This window comes from Chenopodium album, chromosome 4 (assembly GCF_948465745.1).
Source record: "Chenopodium album chromosome 4, dcCheAlbu1.1, whole genome shotgun sequence".
In the NCBI taxonomy this organism is placed as follows: domain Eukaryota; kingdom Viridiplantae; phylum Streptophyta; class Magnoliopsida; order Caryophyllales; family Amaranthaceae; genus Chenopodium; species Chenopodium album.
This window is the reverse complement of record NC_137837.1, coordinates 69,113,163-69,132,631: the sequence shown is the minus strand read 5'-3', so window position 1 is coordinate 69,132,631 and position 19,469 is coordinate 69,113,163. Positions and strand designations below refer to the sequence as shown.

General features: G+C 33.7%; 1 protein-coding gene across 1 annotated transcript; it reads right to left on the bottom strand.

The window, feature by feature from the left end:
- Positions 1 to 594: 594 nt before the first annotated feature.
- On the bottom strand, positions 595 to 15,823 carry LOC145629245 (uncharacterized). The gene is made up of 9 exons (XM_081681791.1): positions 15,597 to 15,823; positions 14,326 to 14,411; positions 14,198 to 14,243; positions 13,934 to 14,090; positions 5,693 to 5,768; positions 5,537 to 5,588; positions 3,019 to 3,162; positions 2,817 to 2,936; positions 595 to 2,111 (listed from the first exon to the last, which is right to left on the bottom strand). Exons 1-9 carry the CDS (start codon positions 15,648 to 15,650, stop codon positions 882 to 884), a joined length of 1,965 nt encoding a protein of 654 aa, XP_081537917.1. The 5' UTR covers positions 15,651 to 15,823; the 3' UTR covers positions 595 to 881.
- Positions 15,824 to 19,469: the final 3,646 nt, after the last annotated feature.

Here is a 19,469-nt window from a genome sequence, read left to right as displayed (position 1 = left end):
GAGATTCTTACATGCATTTTAGTGCATTTTTTTTTCATTCTCGTCAACCTTTGTACTATGGAAAGCATTATCAACCCTAACATGTTCTCTCAACAAAGCTTGTCAATGTCTTGTAAATACAATATTTTCAGGGGTTAAAAAATAAAAAATAAAAATAAAAGATTTTTTTTAAAAAAAAAATTACCTTTTAAAAAAATGTAAAAAAAAAAATCACCCATTTTATATATTTTTTTATATTTTTTGACGTATCGGTAGGATAATGAGCTTTCTCTACTAACAATTCAATCATCATTTGTTCTGCTGTTAGTGGCAAAAAAAAAGAAAAAAAAAATTAATTAATTAAATTAGGTGGTTTCTAGAAAGTGGCAAATTTGTTCTGCTGTTATTTACAACATTTCTTTCAAAATGTGCTTTTTCACAAAAACAAGGATTTAAAAGATGTTTTCTTACAAAGTTGCCTACAAATATTATAAAAAATCAAACCTTAAAGTTATTTGGTTCATGGTTGGATAAAGGCTAAAATTACATGTTGAATTTGCAACACATAAATCACAATCTCTTTAGGCAGAAACATACTGCAAAACTATTACTATTTAGTTGACTAGCCAATATATGTATTTCTGTCCAATACATAATCAAATTTTTTGTAAACTGAACTTTGTTGAATGTTAAGCTTAGTAACAACTAATACAACTACAATCAAGCATTGCAATTGTTATAGAGTTGATTTCTATATGATATATGAAGTATTAAAATACACTACAACTGTCAAATACTGCAGCAGTCAAGGGAGCAGCTGAAGCAAGAAATAATGGTCTAAAACCAAGATACAATTAAGACTTGAATTTTAACCTAATTTAACCTAAGCTACAATTCCTGTTTCATTCCTTTGTATCCTCAGCCGACACAGCCTGATTGCTACTCTCTGCCTTTGTTGAAAGACTTGAAACAATTGGACTACTACCGGTTGTTGCAGTGCTCACTGCCATAGCCTGTTCAATCGGTTCAATTACTCCAGGTTTTTCTGATCCAGGAATTGTTATTGATGGATTATTACTTGTTTCTCGCTGAGAGATGCTGCTTCCTCCAAACATAGAACATTCCAGATTTTGTCCCTCTTCCTTCTTGACTTCTACAATCTCGCTAGCAGTACCAGGATTCATAATGTTCTCAGCAGAAGCTTCAGTAGCTGAAGTTCCTGAATTGCCACTCTTGGTCTTTTCCAATTCTGGAGCTGCAGCTGGAATAGAAAACAAAACTGGAGCTGGAGTAGGAACTAAAACTGGATCTGGAGGTGGAGCTGAGGCAGGATCTGGATCAGAAATCAGAATAGCAATAGCACTCACAGATGGACTTGGAGCACAAGCCCGACTCGGAGATGAATTTGGTGCAGAAATTGGAATGGAAGATGAAGCTACAGTTGGATCTGGAGAAAGGGTTGGAGTCGGGATTAAAGCCGCAGCCGGGGCTGGAGCTGGGGCTGGGGCTGGGGCTGGGGCTTGAGCTGGAGCTGGGGCTGGGGCTGGGGCTGGGGCTGGGGCTGGAGCTTGAGCCAGATCTGGAGCCGAGGCTGGAGCTGAAGCCGCAGCCAGAGTTGCAATTGAAGTTGAACTTAAAGCAGGAGCCCGATCAGCCTCAGCAGAAACAGCAACAGAAGTTGAATCTAAAGCAGGAGCTGGAACTGAAGTTGATGCTAAAGCATTAGCCAAAGCTGGAGCTGGAGCTGGAGCTGGAACTGAAGTTGATGCTAAAGCATTAGCCAAAGCTGGAGCTGGAGATGAAACTGAATTTGAAGTAGGAGCTGGAGATGGGATTGAAGCTAAAGCAGGACCGGTTACTGGAGTTGGAGCAGGAGCTACAGTTGGAACTTGAGTTGTAGTTGGATATGGACCACCAGCCCCTGCACTCATAATAGTTGGAGCAGATACTCCGACAAAAGCACTAGGATTATGACTAGTCACCCTCAATGAGCCGCTTGAAGTAGCATCAACTGTAGCCTTTTTGGAGTCTGCAGAAACAGATGCTGATGCTGATTCATTGACAGCATGAAGCACCTGCAACCTGTAATCAGTTTCTGGCCGACGACATACTTTTCTTAAGGGCACAATTTCCTAGAGGCAGAAACAAAAGAACAATGAGTGTTTTGTAAACCAGCAGTCCAGCAGTTAACAGAAATCTATTGAGGCACAAATTCTTTGAGTATAAAAACTTTGAGAAGAATTAATAAATTAAATTAAAAAACCCTTTTCATCCTCCTGAGTTTATACATTAAAAGGTAAATTTAAAGCTGGATGTCTGGAGATTGTATGCACCAGGCCCATTTAACTTCCATTTGGCTGGCTACTTCCTTCGTTAAAGGGTAAAACTGGGGGGGAAAGGGGGGGGGGGGGGTGGGCAGACGAAATATCTTGCCCATGTGACTACTAAAAAACTAATTTGAAACTTCATACAAAGAAATGTATTGTGACTATTAGAAACTAAGAGAACTTCAAACTCAAAGCATTGGAGGTCTTCTACTAAGTGCACCAAAATTTAAAGAATAGCCAGGATGTCAATTCAATGACAGGTAAGATAAATCATTCAGCTCCTATAGCACAATACACCATATGATTTCAGTGGGAATTACATAATCCGATACAAAACGATAAATGCAGATATAAGATCTACAATTTAAGCCATTTCTTTGCACTAAATTAAGGACTAACAACTTTCTACAGCTTCAAACACAGGTATTGTTTTATCTCCCTCGGGTATCTCTTATGTAAAGAAATCTTGTAGAATATCGAAAGTAGCAGAAACAAGAGGTGGAGAAATACCTCAGACTGATCATGATCGTAACGGACCAGAAACCTGCAGCGACAGCCTCTTACATCATGTCTCCTCCTTTGAGCATCAAGGACATGAGCATCAAAGTAAAGAGCCTGCTCTTTACCTTCCTGAATATATATTTAAAGTACAAAAGCACAATGTCAGAATGTATTACCGATTCCAAGTCATAATTGAAAGATCCAGTCCTACCTGAAAGCAGAGGATGAGATCCCCAGGAAGAACTGCAACACACTCTGATGATTCACATGGAAGTGACCTCTGTCTAACATGTTTGCGAACATTAACCCACTCATCTTCTTCTGGCCCAAATCCAGAAAAACGGATCAGAACTTCCTGAAACCCAAAATTCAGACATGGGTACGAGTGTCAGGTATGAGCACAAATTCAAGTGTTAAGACATGCAAAGATCCAAATTTGGACAAGGATGCAGGGACACAGCATTAGTGAAACACATCCTGATTCTACATTAGTTATGTCAATTCACATTACAAATACACATATTTTAGAATTACTTGTTTCCTAGTTCTGTATAATGTTCTTATCTCCAGCTCATATTTTAGCACATATTGGCTTATTTTCTTTCTGTTTGCCATCCTTCTATATTAAAGTTTATCTCCACAAATACGTTAATCAAGATCATTAGGTCTAGATGAAATCAAAGTGATGGGTAAAAATTTCATACACATCACAGTGTTTAGTGTCGACATGAAAATCCAAGATAAAAAAGATGAGTGATAAAATAGACAAGAACAAAGACAATTCTACTTCTAGAATTATTCAGCACATATCCGATAAAGAGCTAAATATTAATCAACAGCAAGATTGTCCTACATCGGATACCACAAATGAGCACAAGATGTAGATAGGCTAACACCCTAAACCAGCAACAACTCTGAATAACTAGAAGCCAAGCTATAATGGTTTTATTTGAAAGCAGCGTAACCAAAGATCAATAGTAAACTAGACCCACGTCATCATGGATCCATGAGAGAATCAAATAGGACTCGTTTAACTAAAATTATATTCTGTTGTAACAGAGAATCCAATTCTATTGTATTCTGCAAGTTATTAAACTTCGAGAATATACTCAAATTTTTAAGGTAAATATTAAGATATATTGATGAATGTTGAGATGATTCAATTTAAATATGTTGTAGATATTTCTCATATCTTACTTGATTCCAAATTGATTCAGAAAGTTTTCTCTTCTGTAGAGTTATAAATAAGTTAATAAATATTTAAATGAATATCAAGATTATAAAACAAGCAGAGAAGAGGGGAAAAGAAAGGCAGGTAAAGAGGTAACATTTTCCTACAAAATTTTATAGTTGAAGAAGCATTCAGATTCCGATAACTCTTCTTGCTCCCAGACAGATACAGATAATCCATAAAAATAAAATAAAAAATAAAATAAAAAATAAAAAAAAAATTCAAAAAAAAATTCAAAAAAAAAAAATGGTGGATGGGTGGAAGAACAAAGTGAATAGGGTAAGAAAGAGTGAGTGGAAATGTGTAAACATTGTGAACTAGGATAGTAAAGAGGATATGCCAAAGCAACATGTTAAGAACATTTTTGAAATATACCAAAATAACAAATGTTAAAATCATTGTGAAACTAAGGTAGTATTTTCGTGCTTGATTTGTACAAATTCGGGCATATATTGTACAGCTTGTACCTTGCGAAAGGCCTTTAAAGCTGAAACCCCACGTATTTGTGGAGCAGTGATAAAACACCCAGCTATAACGACATTTTTATATTGGTAAGCAAGTAACTGAATGGTCCATCATAATTAGATTGCAGTAATAAGTGTAATTTCTACCCATGACAACATAATAAGTAATCAAAAATAATATAGAAGAGTTCCGACATAAGATATAATTCTGATTACAGAGTTCTCTGTTAATTCACAAAAATCAAGTAATTTAATAATAAAGTAGAGAAACTTTTTCAAAAACTGAAAATATTTCGAGGTTGGTTGACTTGGTTCTAGGAACCACGACCAAACATGAGCCTTGGTAACTTTCAAGGTACAAACTTGCTTGCTGACACCGAGGGTAACAGACAAGGTAGCAAGGGCTCTCTAACTTAGTCTTGATGGTAGTGTAGGGGCTGAGGATTTGGTTAGATTCCTAGGCATTAATGAGTGATTTTTGAAGGTTTGGTAGGCCAAAGAAGAGGCTGTACTGAGGTATGAGAGGATTGGAAAGAAAAGGTTGTAATTCTTGCCACAGGCTTTCTCTAAATCTCAACCAAAAATAAATAGATAAATAGGATCAGTTTCTTCCAATCTACTGACATTTTAAAATGTAAGAAAATTGAAACATAGATTCAAACTTGGAACCACCATCATCATATTGGTCTCCAGAGTCCATACTCCATATCCACCTCCCAGTATTGTTATTGCTGGCCAACACAGGAAGTTTTTGAAATGAAATAAATGTGGAGGTGGAAGTTTGAAGTTGCGATTATCAACTCCCCCCCCCCCCCCCCCCCCCAAACACCGACTACAAAATATAATGGCAATGGGTTTCATGGGAAGAAAAGTGAGCTAAAATGACACAGAAGGAATGCAGATCCTCAAAGCCTATTCATGAAGTTAGAAACCATCACTAAATCTTTCTCGTAACTCGGCAAGGCCAAAAAGGTTACATATACCTCCAAATTTAATAGTAAATATTGAAAATCAGATGAATTCCAAACACTTACGGGGTTACCAGTCTCAAGATGTCTATGAGAATGAAATGCTTGGACATCATACCTAACAGATAGAGATATCAAGTATTAGTTTCTGAATAAACAATTAATGACAATATAAAAATTATGAAGTTACCAAAAGATTAAATAAATAGAAGATCTATTTACCATGCCCCATCCCTAGCAGATTTGGCTTCAAATTCCATTAAAGGATTTTCAGTTGTATTTTTTGCCACATTATGACCTAAAAAAGACATAGTAGGACTTGTTAGGATGTAAAGAACATTTATATCATTGTGCATTCTTATCAAAAGAGCAAATGCAACTCCATAAACACGCCTGGATATATCACTCCTTGACAAACAAAATGCAAAAAATAAATAAACAAATACCATTCAGCAAACATGGAAAATATCTGTTCAGCAGTATACAAGACATGACTATGCTAAAAGTGATGCAGAGCACATTAGTTGAAAGAGATAAATCGAAAAGCTTGATGCATCCAACTACATACAGAATTTGACTTTTAGTCTACAAATCCACAGAATAATTTTCCTGCATCAAAATAGCTCTAAATCTAACTTTGTTCACATCACAGATTAGTAAAATTGCCTCTAAGAGCATCATGCTAGGCTCATATAAAGAGAGATAAGGGAGAGAGGAGGAAATACAAGTGAGGAATTCTCAGAATCTCAGCGCTAATTTGAGAAGAAAATAGAAGAGGAGATAGATCAATAATAGAGGGGACACAAAACCCTACTTCACGATACAATTGTACAAAAAACTCAAAAGAGGGATATAGAGTGACAGTAAGCACTCTAGCCACTACTTCTCAACCTCGAATCTTACCGATTTTAGGTGCTGAGTATTCCTTCAACGGAACAGAACGCTTCATGTTGTCGGATCAGAGGGTAAACAAAGCCCTGAGATCTCCTTTCAAAGGAAGAGAGAAGAGAGGCTCAAAAAGAGAGTTAAAGATGAAAAATGTGACAAGGGGAAAACAAACAAAAAATGGTAGCGAAATAAAGGCCAGAAAATCCGGATATAATTGGCCAGAATTAAATGCTGAAGATATCATTCCTCCATTCCTCTTCTTTCTCTCTATTAAAAAAAATGAGGGGCAAATTTCCTTCTTTCCCTTGTTCTTTACCCCTTCACATTACCCCTACTGCCCAAACAAGCCATTAGTAAATTATGCTGCAAAAGTTCAACGTAAAAAATTCTTAAACTTCTGCTATTTGCTCAACTGAAGTATCAACAACAAACACTTCTGCTATTTACGCAACAGTTGAGTTGACCAACAGATTACATAGTGGTAGTATGAGTGCACTGTATACAGCGGAAAATCACCATTACTTATAATTCTCCCTATTGCTAATTCTTAATTTTTTTTAAGGGTATAATTTATGAGCAGTAAATTTTTCATTCTGGAAATTTATTTTAAGTCTCATATGGTTAAAATGGGCAAGGGTTAATGCAACATTAAATTAGACTGCCCATCACCATTACTTATAATTCTCCCTATTGCTAATTCTCAATTTTTTAAGGCTATATTTTATGAACAGTAAAATTTTCATTCTGGAAATTTATTTTGAGTCTCATATGGTTAAAATGGGCACGGTTTAATGCAACATTAAATTAGACTGCCCAGTTTGGATTTAACTGTTGTTGTACCAATATTTTGAAACATGCACAATCCATAAAGTAATGAATAACAATAATCATCATAAAGCAGTAAACAATAATTCTTATCTATTTCTTCTTTCCATCAGATTACATCATTTATAATTACATCATTTATGATTACCTGTGTCTCCTTGCTCTTCCAAGAAAAACTAACCAATATGCTAAAACAGAATAAATTAGTCTACTAGCTTCAGATATGCCACCACTAATTCTCTTTAATGTAGAACAAGTTCAAAAATTTTAGAACTAGGTTGTCATAAAAAATGAAGACCAGTTAGGTTACAATGCACCTTGAGCAGTTTATGTGAACAGGCTGTAAAAAGTTCGCCTTTAATATTATACAAGGTAGGCCAACTTCTTATATATGATAGCTTCTCAAGATCAGGAGGGTGGATCATGTTCTTGCACACAATTTGTACTTTTGATTGATGTCCTGTTTGCTTTGCGACTTAATTATGCCTGGTAAAAGAAGAAAATCTTCCCAAACTACCAACACCTGTAGAAGATTCTAGCCAATCCCATTCTTCTAGAGGTCTGTGCAATTGTGTTTTTAGATATCTTAATTTCTTTTTAGTAACATTAATATAGCCATGAGAAAATATTTAAGTAAATCAATAATTTGTTCCCTTTGTTCCGATGGAGGTTGACACAAAATTATGGTTCCAGGCCTTCCTAACTGTTCCTTAATAATGTTCTCAAAAAAAAAAAAAAAAAAAAAAAAAAAAAAAAAACTGTTCCTTAATAACAGTAGTCAGTAAAACAGCACCAATTTGGCTTTTTTTCAGCACTGTAAAGCTAAAATTCTAGGCATTCACTACAAAGATGCAAATATTAACAAAAATTGGACTACGTCATTATTTCATTAACAATCTTATGAGTAAAATTATTTCCTCTTGTTCTAAATATTTGCAACACTTTGACTTTTGCACAACTCTTATGATTGCTTTGACCACAATACCTCCTCACTTCTCTTTTAATCACAACGTTTGACTTTTTCCACAATTTACACACTCCTTTAATCATCTTTTGTGATTTATATGTTACAAAAAACACAATCATGTCAGATCTTGCTTGATTTGCCTCGATTGCTTTTTATAATTTTAAATAAAATAAAATAAAAGATATAGCATAAGATGTGAATCGGCAAGCATGATTGCCCAATGCTGCAATTAAAAGAATGGAGAAACATATAAATGACAAAATCCTTACGAGTATGTAAAATGTTGGATTTAGCTCAATGGATAATATCAATTTTGTAATCTTTACCAATATATAAGCGAAGATATAACTGGTCGATTTTGTACATTGAAAAACGTTAAAGACAATGTGTAGAAAGTAATTTTGAAGCATGAAAAATCTGAACAATATTAAAGTAATACTCCCTCCGTTACATATTACTCGCAACAAAGGAATATTTTATGTCTCACAAATAATACCCCTTTGTTGCGAGTAATATGTAACGGAGGGAGTATATTTTTTTTTTAAAAAAAAATCTAATCGATTTATACAGGATTATCTGAATATATGTTCATATGGCTACGGATTTTTTTTCTTTGAATTTCATAATTTACAATAAATGGGTAAACATTGGCCGTAAAAAATCATCATCACAAAGAAAATCAAACTGAAGAGTGTTGGATATGCTAATATTCCAAGAGAGTAAAAACTTCCCGTGACCTCAGGGAATCCATAAAATTACTTCTATAATGTTCTTACATATGAATAAATGCCAAACTGAAGTAAGAGAAATATAGTAGCGTCTACATCCATAAAATCTTAGTACTCAACTACTTAGAAAAAATTCCCTCTATTCACCTCCATTTACATTTATAAAATATATTGTTCAACCTATTCAACTACAATCGTCGAGCTGGGTTTTTCATAAACTTTGAAAAGATCGACAAATTGGTTTTGGGGAAAAGTGAACTTAAATGGTCATTTTTATTCGGATAGAGTGAGTAAATATATTTTGTAACGGTACTTTTGTAAAAGTGCACTAAGAATGCTTTCAAATACAAACCTATATAGCCTCCGTTTCTTTTTGATGTTCTTGTTTTGAATTACACACTTTTTTCAATGCACATTTTTTACCATTGAGATCTCTAATTGCGAATAGTATATATACTATATACTTGATATTCTTAAAGCACTCATCGAGACAAATTAAATAAGACATCATATGTCATGTTTTTACAATATGAATTGGAAAGAGTTTAGAAGATTTTCGCAAGTTGAATTCAAACAAGAACATAAAAAAAATAAAAAAATAAAAAGAAAAAAAAGAAAAGCGGAGTATAACTCTTGATCCTAAGGTCTTAAAGAGATAAGGAGGCAACCAAAAAGAATGCAAGGAGTTATATTAGAACATATTTCAAATCAACTTAATTTGCATATGAGCACAAAGAGGCAAAAGATTGTCCAAAGTCCAAATTAAACAAGTCTTTAACGGATTAAATCTTTAAATATATGGAATTTTTGTTTGGAACTGGAATAGGGTATCTAGATCCAAAAAAGACATAAATGTATCTTTTTAAAAATAAATATACAATAGAGAACAAAAATTAGGCCCAGACAGGTGAATGAAATAGTGCATTTGAAGGTACTTGAGCCAAGTTATGAGTTTGATAAGGTTAATTATTCATAAATTTGTACATAAATGAATTTGGCCCATCACAAAATATTAATATTCCCTCTGTTCCGAGATAATTAATGTATATGGCCCATCACAAATAATTAGTATCCCCTCCGTTCCTACATAAAAAGTTGAATTGCTTTTGCTCATGTTTGTAAGGAGATGAATAAAAATTAATACACAATAGGGTATAATTGATTAAAAGTAAAAAATAAAAAAAAAATAAAAAAATAAAAACAAGATAGTAATAGTTGATTTATTGAAAGAGGAATACCTAATTCCTAACCTACAAATCAAGTGGCATTCTTGAAAATAAAATGAACTTTTATGATAAAAATTTAAAAATAAAAACAAATCAATCAATCAATCAAAGCCTTGATCCCATAAATGGGGTAGAATACATGAACCAAATATGATTATTCCGTGTGGTCGTCCACAAATATCTTCCTCCTCTATCCCTTACGATCCAATACCTCATCCTCATGCAAGTCCATATATTTCATATCATTCCTAACTCCTTCCAACCAAGTCATTTTCGATCTCCCTCTCCCTCGTTTAACCCCTCCATAAGGCCACCCTTCCACTCTTCGCACCGGTGCACTTCTCAGGTCTCCGTCTTACATGCCCAAACCAACGCAGATGATTTTCCTTTAATTTGTCTGTAATGCCTGTCACACCTACTTTCTTGCGGATAACTTCATTTCTAATTATATCTATAAGAGTGTTCCCACACATCCACCTCATCATGCGCATTTCTATAACCTCTATCTTTGTAATGTGCTTCTTAGAAGCCCAACATTCAGTACCATAGAGCAACACTGGTCTTATAGCAGTCCTATCCCTTCAACTGTAAGGGAATGCTTCGATCACATAATACTCCTGTGGCCGCTCTCCATTCAAGCCACCCTGACCTAATCTTGTGGGCCACGTCTTGATCAATGTCCCCATTTTACTAGATGATCGACCCAAGATATTTAAAACATTCACTCATGGTCAAGTCTTTTCCATCCAAACTCATCACATCATTGCTTCCCCCCCCCCCCAAGTACCAAATTGGCATACCGAATATTCAGTTTTACTCCGACTTAACTTAAACCCTCTAGATTCCAACCTTTGCCTCCATTGCTCCAACTTGGCATTAACCTCATCTTTAGTTTCATCCACCAAAACGATATCATCCGCAAACAACATACACCGTGGAACCTCATCTTGAATTGGTCTAGTTACTTCATCTAGAAGGACTAGAACCATTGCAAAAAAAAAATGGGCTTAATGCAAACCCTTGATGCAATCCAATTGTAATAGGAAAATCTTTTGTCAACCTCCACATGTCCTCACATTCGTTGACAAATCTCGATACATATCTTAAACTAAGTCTACATGCCTTCAGTAGATACCTTTTTTCAACATTGCCCATCATAGTATCTCTCTTGGCATCTTATCATATGCATTCTCCAAATCAACAAAAACCATATGAAGATCTTTCTTCTTTGCCCTATAAAACTCCATCATTTGTCTTATCAAATGAATTGCTTCCATAGTAGATCTCTCATGCATAAAACCAAATAAATTATCTGAAATGCTAGTGCGTGCCCTTAACCTATGTTCAACCACTCTTTCTCACAACTTCATAGTGTGGCTCATAAGCTTTATCCCTCGATAATTAGAACAATCTTGAGCGTCTCCTTTGTTTTTATAGACCATGACTAGTGTGCTCTTCCTCCAATCTTGTTGAACCCTTATAGCCCTCCATATCTTGTTTAAGAGGTTTGTTAATCCATCAATACCGATTTTACCCAAACACCTCCACACCTCCATCAGTATATCATCAGGACCAACTGCCTTCTTTTCACATACTCCATGTTGATTTCTTCATCACTCACAGAGGTATCTCCCGTCACAACTCCATTACTTCCAAATAACAATTCATCAAAGTACCTCTTCCACCTATCCTTGATGTCCTCATCTTGTACTAGAACAATTTGGTTCTTATCTTTGACATACTTTACCATGCCAATATCCTTCCTTGCCTCTTGTCTTCTCTTTGCCATCTTATAATGATCTTTTCTCCCTCCTTTGAGTCAAGCTTTTCATAAACCTTCTAATAAGACATCTTATGATAAAATATAAAAAAAAAAATAAAAAATAAAAAGAGTAATAAATGAAAAGGCAGCGTTAGCTGTTTATGCATTTAACGGTTGTCAACTCACATAGTTATGTATTATGTTTCCAGAAAGTGAAGTATGGCTCATGCAAAATTTCATTTTTTTTCTCCCAAATAAAAATATGCCAGCAGTCCACTAAAATTTTCAACCCTTCACGCCACAAAACATTGAAAAAACTTCATGACTTTTTTTTTTTTTTTTTTTTTTGGTAATTGGTACCAAATGTATGTTAATTTTATCAAACTGAAGTAAACTTAGTACTAACTGTATGTCAATATTACACCAATTGTTTCATTTGGTACCAAGTTGAAATAAATTTGGTACATCCTTCATTTGGATGACATTTGGGCAAATGGCAATTGAATCTTCTTGAATTTATAAGACTCCATTTTGAAAAGGAATGAACAAAGATCTGTTCAAAGCGAAGAGGGTTGACAATGATGAAGCTTTGAATTGAGGGGCGCAAATTTGTGCAAGAGATAAGTGAGAAAAAAGTAACAGAAGAGAAAAGAGAAAGCACATAATCAAATAGCCAAGAACCGAAATCAACTCAAAAAGAGAGTAAATTTAGATGAGGGATTCAAAAAGGAAAATCCTTGCAAGAGGGCATGAAAGTACAAGAAGGAGAGAGAGATTGTGAAAATGAAAGTTTGGGTTTTAAAGGTTAGAAAATGAAAAGTACCGTCAAGCCATTACCGTCAATTGAAGGTCATTTGACAGCCATTAAGAGAAAAGTGGATAGTTAATATGCAATTACCGATATGTCCCTTAATAAATTTTATCAAGGTCAGAAATTGGGTAGCCGTCGATTCAAAATGAAAATAAGAAAGTGGGGTTTGGTTGACCAAAAGTGAAAAAAGAAATAAATAAGTGGAATAGGACTTTTTATAAACAAGTTTTTAGGTGAGATAGGACTTTTACTTAGGAGTATAGGGAGTAATTTGGCTTAGATACAAAGTTGCAAGTTTAGTTTTGGTTTCAATTAGGCTTAGATCGGGACTGTATAAAAAAAAAAAAAAAAAATTAAAAAACAAAAAATAAAAAATAAATAAAACAAAACAAAACAACAGAAAAAAGAAAAGGAATGTTTTCAGCTCAAATTTAGACTTAAGCCAAGTCCAAATTGTTAAGTCTAATATAAACCCTCAATCCAGTGTAAGAAAGAGTAGAGATTCATCACAAACTGTTTTCCCTTGCATGCTTTGTCAAATATGTAAAAAGTTTCCTTGATTTGGCATTCTCACTCTCAGTAACTTCTTTCAGTCATCAACTTGAAATTCCGATTGAAAAGACTCAAATAGGTGCAATTAAAGCTAGAATTTTAGTAATAAAATCTCAAACTGTGTTGCAGGTGTTGTTTTGTCTTGCAACACATTTTCATTAATAAACCATATCGTGATTCCATTCAATAGCCCAAGGCCTAACCACTAACCAGCAAAATCAGCACTACCACCAAAGACGCAGACAGGTTCACGTGTTCATCCACCAATCTTAATCTCCTCAACAAATCTAAACCATACTTTTTTAAAGGAGAGGGAAATGGTTATACTGAGGTGGTCCTTTCAATGCATTGGCAAAAAAGTACACAAAAATGAAACTTGATATCCCTATAGCAACAAACATATGATACAATGAATACAAACCAGGATATTGTTTGAGCATATATCCAAGGTAATTTTATAAATCAGAACTAACGCCGATTCAAAATCAGTCTAGGTCTAGAGGCCAAATGCCAAATCGGAAAAACCATTTGAATTAGAGGTCAAGAATTTAATATGCCAAGGAAGAAGCATGATGAAAGGATACATGATATTCATATTACTTTTAGATAAATACACATGATAATTCCATAGTTAAATGTAGGGAAACATCCTACGTCTATAGATACTATGGGTATAGCATGCTTGGTGATCAAACTCATCCTACCTGACGGTGATGGTGCAACTGTCTGTTGAGGAACAGAGGGTACATTTCTCACTGGAGTAACTTCAGCCTGCGGATTAGGTGGCATATTCGGGTTCCCAGGTGCCTTGACCAATTTTGACCTCAGGGCATAACGCCTATTTTGGAACCAGTTCCAGACCTACAACATAAACAATAGAAATTCAGTTATCAAACATTACTTTAAAAGCCAAGAACATAGTGATAGCCATGGGTTAATCAATTGATTTCTAAGATTTAATTCGATACCTGCTTCATTTGTACTGTGATTTTTCCGGATCGCTCTGATGAATTACTGCACTCATGATAAATATCCCTCGATCAGATAAGCCAAAATAGGAATTAACAGCTTGCCTTATTCGAAAAAGATAACAAACCTGAATCTATCAGCAAGCGCCATAAGAACCTCTCTAGCTGGAACATGACCACCATGTTCTCGTAAAAGAGCTTCCATTTGTGCAACCTAAAAACAAACAAATCCCACCTTAAATTAAAAGAAATGCCAACAGTTGAAATACTATGAAAGCAACCAAACAAACTCTTGATGCATGTAATACAATTTACATAGTTTTCCATAGAACTTCCACTAATAAAACAAGGTCAGTTTTCAGAAGAACGTATGCCTTGAACAAAACAACTCTAGAGATTGAAAAGGTGAATTATACACCTTTCACCAAAAGCAATATTCTTCTATATTACTCCATAAATAATAGTATAAACGGCTGAAACCTCCCTCCTCCCCAACCCCACCCCCCGTCGCTCCATTTGTCAGTGAATAGGAGAAGACTTAGTAACCAATTGTCAACAATGCCAATTAAAAATACAAAGGGCCAAAGGTCGGTACGGATACAAACCTTTAACATCCTCTACTTCTTTTTATTTGACACATTTCTTTAGTCACACTAGCCAATTCACAAATTCAACCATTACTATCTTAAATTACCAATAAGCAAAAATTATAAATTCTTGATATTTTTAAATAATACATCGAAATAAATCTAACAAGACCATCAAAAAACACGATCAAATAAGAGTGTGTGAATAGTGTCAAAGTCAAAATGTGTCAACCAAAAAGAAACCGAGAAAGTATATGCATAAACCCAGCAGCAGGAAATTGATTCTACATCCAAATTAAAAGCATAGTGTCCTAGTCAACCGCCATTCCACATGAAACATACAAGAATTTAAATTTATCCGAATGCATCTCTTTTAACTATTAGAATTGTTTCAACCAAAGTATCAATTATGATACTCAAAGTATCCAATTAACCGGAATGGCGATTCCGGTCAAGGAAATGAACTACAAGTTGCATTCACAGCATAAACCGAGTCATCTTCAAACATATTGAATAATTTATCTGCTATACAACATTCATATAAATACATCATAGGAAAAAGAAAAAAAAATAAGAGGATTAAAAAACTATGATCATGCTCATAAATTCAACAGAATTCAGACCAAAAAATGTACATCAACCAACACATTAAAATCCCAACAAAGCCCAAATTTTAAAAACACCAACGTAATAAAATCCAAAAAGATAAATAACGACTGAATTTGCATGTAACCCACATTAAATTATTCAAAAATACATGACCCCAGAAATGAAATTGAATGAAAGACGGAAAAAGATGAGAGAGAAGTGACCTCGGCAGGGAAGAAGCGGAAAGACGGGGCACCATGAGTAGGAGGACGACCCATGAATGAGTAATTGAATTGCAGAACCCTTCACTTGGATTCGTAAATTGAAGGCTGAATCTGCTTTTGAAGCGGGTCGGATTTTGAGAAATTCCGGGTGAATTGATTTTAATTTGCTGTCTAATGGCCGATGTTCATCAACTCCGGCAAAACCTTCTCTTTTCAGTTTTTTTTTTCCCTCTTCCTAGTACAGTAGTACTGCTGATTTTCTTTCTTCGCTTTAAATAACAAAATAATATACTGTATATTAAATAGGTAAAAAAAAATTATTAAATAGGTAAAAACCAGAAATTACTTGTCCTTTTTTTTTCCATCATCCGTCTTTTAATAAGTGTTATATTATTAAATTTGGCCATATTTTAATACTCTCTCCGTCCCCGAATGATAGTCACTTTTGGGTGAAAATCACGGTAATTAAAGAGAAATAAATAAATTACATGGGAACTAAAACTCAATCATTTGCAAAACAAAAAGAAGAGAGAAAAGCTGATTGTCATTAAAAAGGGCGGATAACAAAGAGGAAACCCTTGGGTTTTTTTTTTGTTTTTATTACACATCCAATGAAATTAACAGCTTGTTTGGATAAGAAGAAATGGAGAGAAAGGAAGAGAAGGGAAAGGGAGGTAGATTAAATCCATTGTTTGGATAACAAATAAAGGGAGTGAGGGAACAAAAACTTTTGCATGCCCCCGGTTTACAGTAATTTTATTGTACATCGAACATTTTGCGAAAAGTGACCCTTTTTCATACAAACGTGACCCTTATTCTTTTACAAAAATGACCCATATTTTCACAAAAGTGAACCTTTTTTTTCACAAAAGTGACCATTTTTTTCACAAAAGTAACCCTTATTTCACAAAAAAAAAAATCTCTGTTTTTCACAAAAATGACTTTTTTTTTTTTTTACAAAAGTAACCCTTCTTATTCATAAAAGTGACCCTTTTTTCACAAAAGTCACCATTTTTTTCACAAAAGTAATTAAGCAACATGTGCAAACCGAGTATCAAAATCAAAAAAAATAAACACAAAATTAACAATAGTCATGAAAAAACAGTACAATCACTCAAACAAGTCAAAAAACGCTACCGGAACCACCACTAGCGCTGAAACCATCGCCGATTCCACCATTTCCGACCATCTCACCGAGCAAAGCGACGACGATGACGACTCTTTCTTCGAGTTAGAGTTCACTTTACCTTCTTCCGACTTCAAATCTTCTCTCTACACTCCTTGCATTGCTCAAAAAATTCATCAGAAAACTTCTTAATTGTGTAGAAGAGAAGGAATCTGAGTCGAAAATTAAGTCGAACCTCAACTCTGATTTTGATTCTTCGCTCAGCTTCTCCAAAGCTTCGAGTGTTTATGTTCGGAAAATTCAATAAACTAAGGAAAATGTATAATTAGTTTGATATTTCAAACGTATAATCCATTAATGAAGAATGTCTAGAAACCCTTAAATCAAAGAAGAAGTGGGAGGAGGAGAAGACAGAGAAAATTTGAGTAGATGAGAAAGAAACAAATTGAAGAAAAGAGTGAAAAATTTCTAGAAAAAAAGGAAAATAAATGAGGAGAGAGAATTTTCCTAAAGCAAATTATTATGGAATTGGTAATTTGGTAGTACTCATCAGTAGAATGGCACGTGTGACTGTGTGAGAACCATGCCACACAATAAGATTAGTGTAAATTCGATTTAATTAAACATTTGGTGAGGGAAATGGAGGGGAAGGAAATGAAGGGAAAAGTTTTGTTTAATTGTTAATGAATAAAATCCTTCCAAATTTGAAAAGATTTGGAAGGAAAACATATGATTAACATTCAATTGGAATACTACATCAATCAATTACATTATACTAAAGGCGAATCTGGTATGACACTTGTCAGGTTTTGATTAAAAAAATTCCCGCCACTTTTACTTTCCTTTTTTTAACAAATATTTATGAACATTATTTTATAATATCCTATAATATTTAACTTTCAATTTGACAACTATATATAAAATATATTATACATGCATTCAATGAAAATATTTTGACATATAATATTTTATAATAGGTATTTTATGGAAAAGAAAATCAAGTATTTGTTTCAATTAAAAAATATTGATTTTTATTTTTAATAAATTATTGTTAAATTAACATTATAATTTATAAATATGCTAAGTAAAAACCGTGCATTGCACGGGACTTAAACTAGTTCAACCTATTATATAATCTTTCTCCTCTATTATTTTCTCTCTCCTCCTCCATGGCTCCATACTAGCATATTGTTCTCATGATTATTTTCCCCCAAATTACAGGGTTTTTGCATTTTTAATTTATCTCTTTCAATCTCTTGAATTTTCAAGGTAAGGCCAATTAATTCACCAAGTTATTCTACTCTGCTTCTCACGAATTATATCCTCCAATTTCTAGGGATCTGCTGCTCTTCTTCATTGCTAATGTTTAATTGATTTTCAATTCCTTTTTTTTTTCTTTTTTTTTATGTATTTCGTTGATTTTTTTTTTTTTTTTTGTTTGAAAATCAGTTTTGGAAAATTTGTTTGAAAATCAGTTTTGGAAAATCTGTTTGAAAATCAATCTGATGTTTTAGATTAATTTACATAAGATTTTTTTTTGGGAAGAGCATAGGATATTAAATTATTTGTTTTAGTTTTGCTTGATTTTAATGACGTTTATCAATAATTTTTTTTAATCAGGTTTATATTATAATATAAATAACTACAATTTTTTTCTGAAAAATTAGTATAATGTTGATTGTTGAATGCAAGCAACTCACATATTAAGAAAAATAAAAAAAAAATGGTGAATGTCCCTCCCCTTCCTCCCTTTTCTCCTTTATCCAAACAACTAGGTTAGAACCCGTGCGATGCACGATTTATATAAAATTTATTTTTATAATTTGTGCATTTTTTTAAAAAAAAAAAATGGATGAATATAAATAAGAATATGCACCTTATACAAAATATCTATATTTTGAAAATTTTATATTTTTATCAAAATTATGATGTAATACCTGTTCAACTTTGCCTAATACGTATTTTTAATGTAGGAGTCTATTTATTAGTGTGCAACTTAAAATTATTTCAATTTTTTAAGGATAAATTGATAGGTTGTATTTGTAATATAGAAGCTTCTATTATTTAAATTTCAAAATCTATTAAATATAATAGCTCAAAAAAAAAAGAAGAAGATGACATCATCATGCATTTAGGCGGGAAAATTTTTATTATGAGAGTGACATATGGACAGTGATGACATCAACAAAGTTTTGTTTTCGTAATAGTTAATGGAAAATTTGCAAATTGCAGCCATTTAAAGTTCATATATTGCAAATTGCAGCCATTTAAATTTTTTTTTGCAAATTGCAGCCCAAAAGTTCGTAGAAATTGTAAATTACAGCCCGATTTAATTTTTTCATCAGTTTACATGTTGAAAAATCTTCGGTTTAGGTTTTAGGGGTTATTTTAGCCCTTAAGGGCCCGAATTGAGCTCGGAATTAGCAAAAAATAACGTAAGTGTACGCAAAACGAGATACTTACGTTATTTTTTGCTAATTCCGAGCTCAATTCGGGCCCTTAAGGGCTAAAATGACCCCTGAAACCTAAACCGAAGATTTTCCAACATGTAAACTGATGAAAAAAATGAATCGGACTGCAATTTACAATTTATACGAACTTTTGGGCGCAATTTGCAAAAAAAAATTTAAATGGCTGCAATTTGCAAAATAAGAACTTTAAATGGCTGCAATTTGCAAATTTTCCATAGTTAATAGATGAAGGTTTAATTTCTTCTTTCCTCCCCTCCCATTCTCTTCCCTCCCATC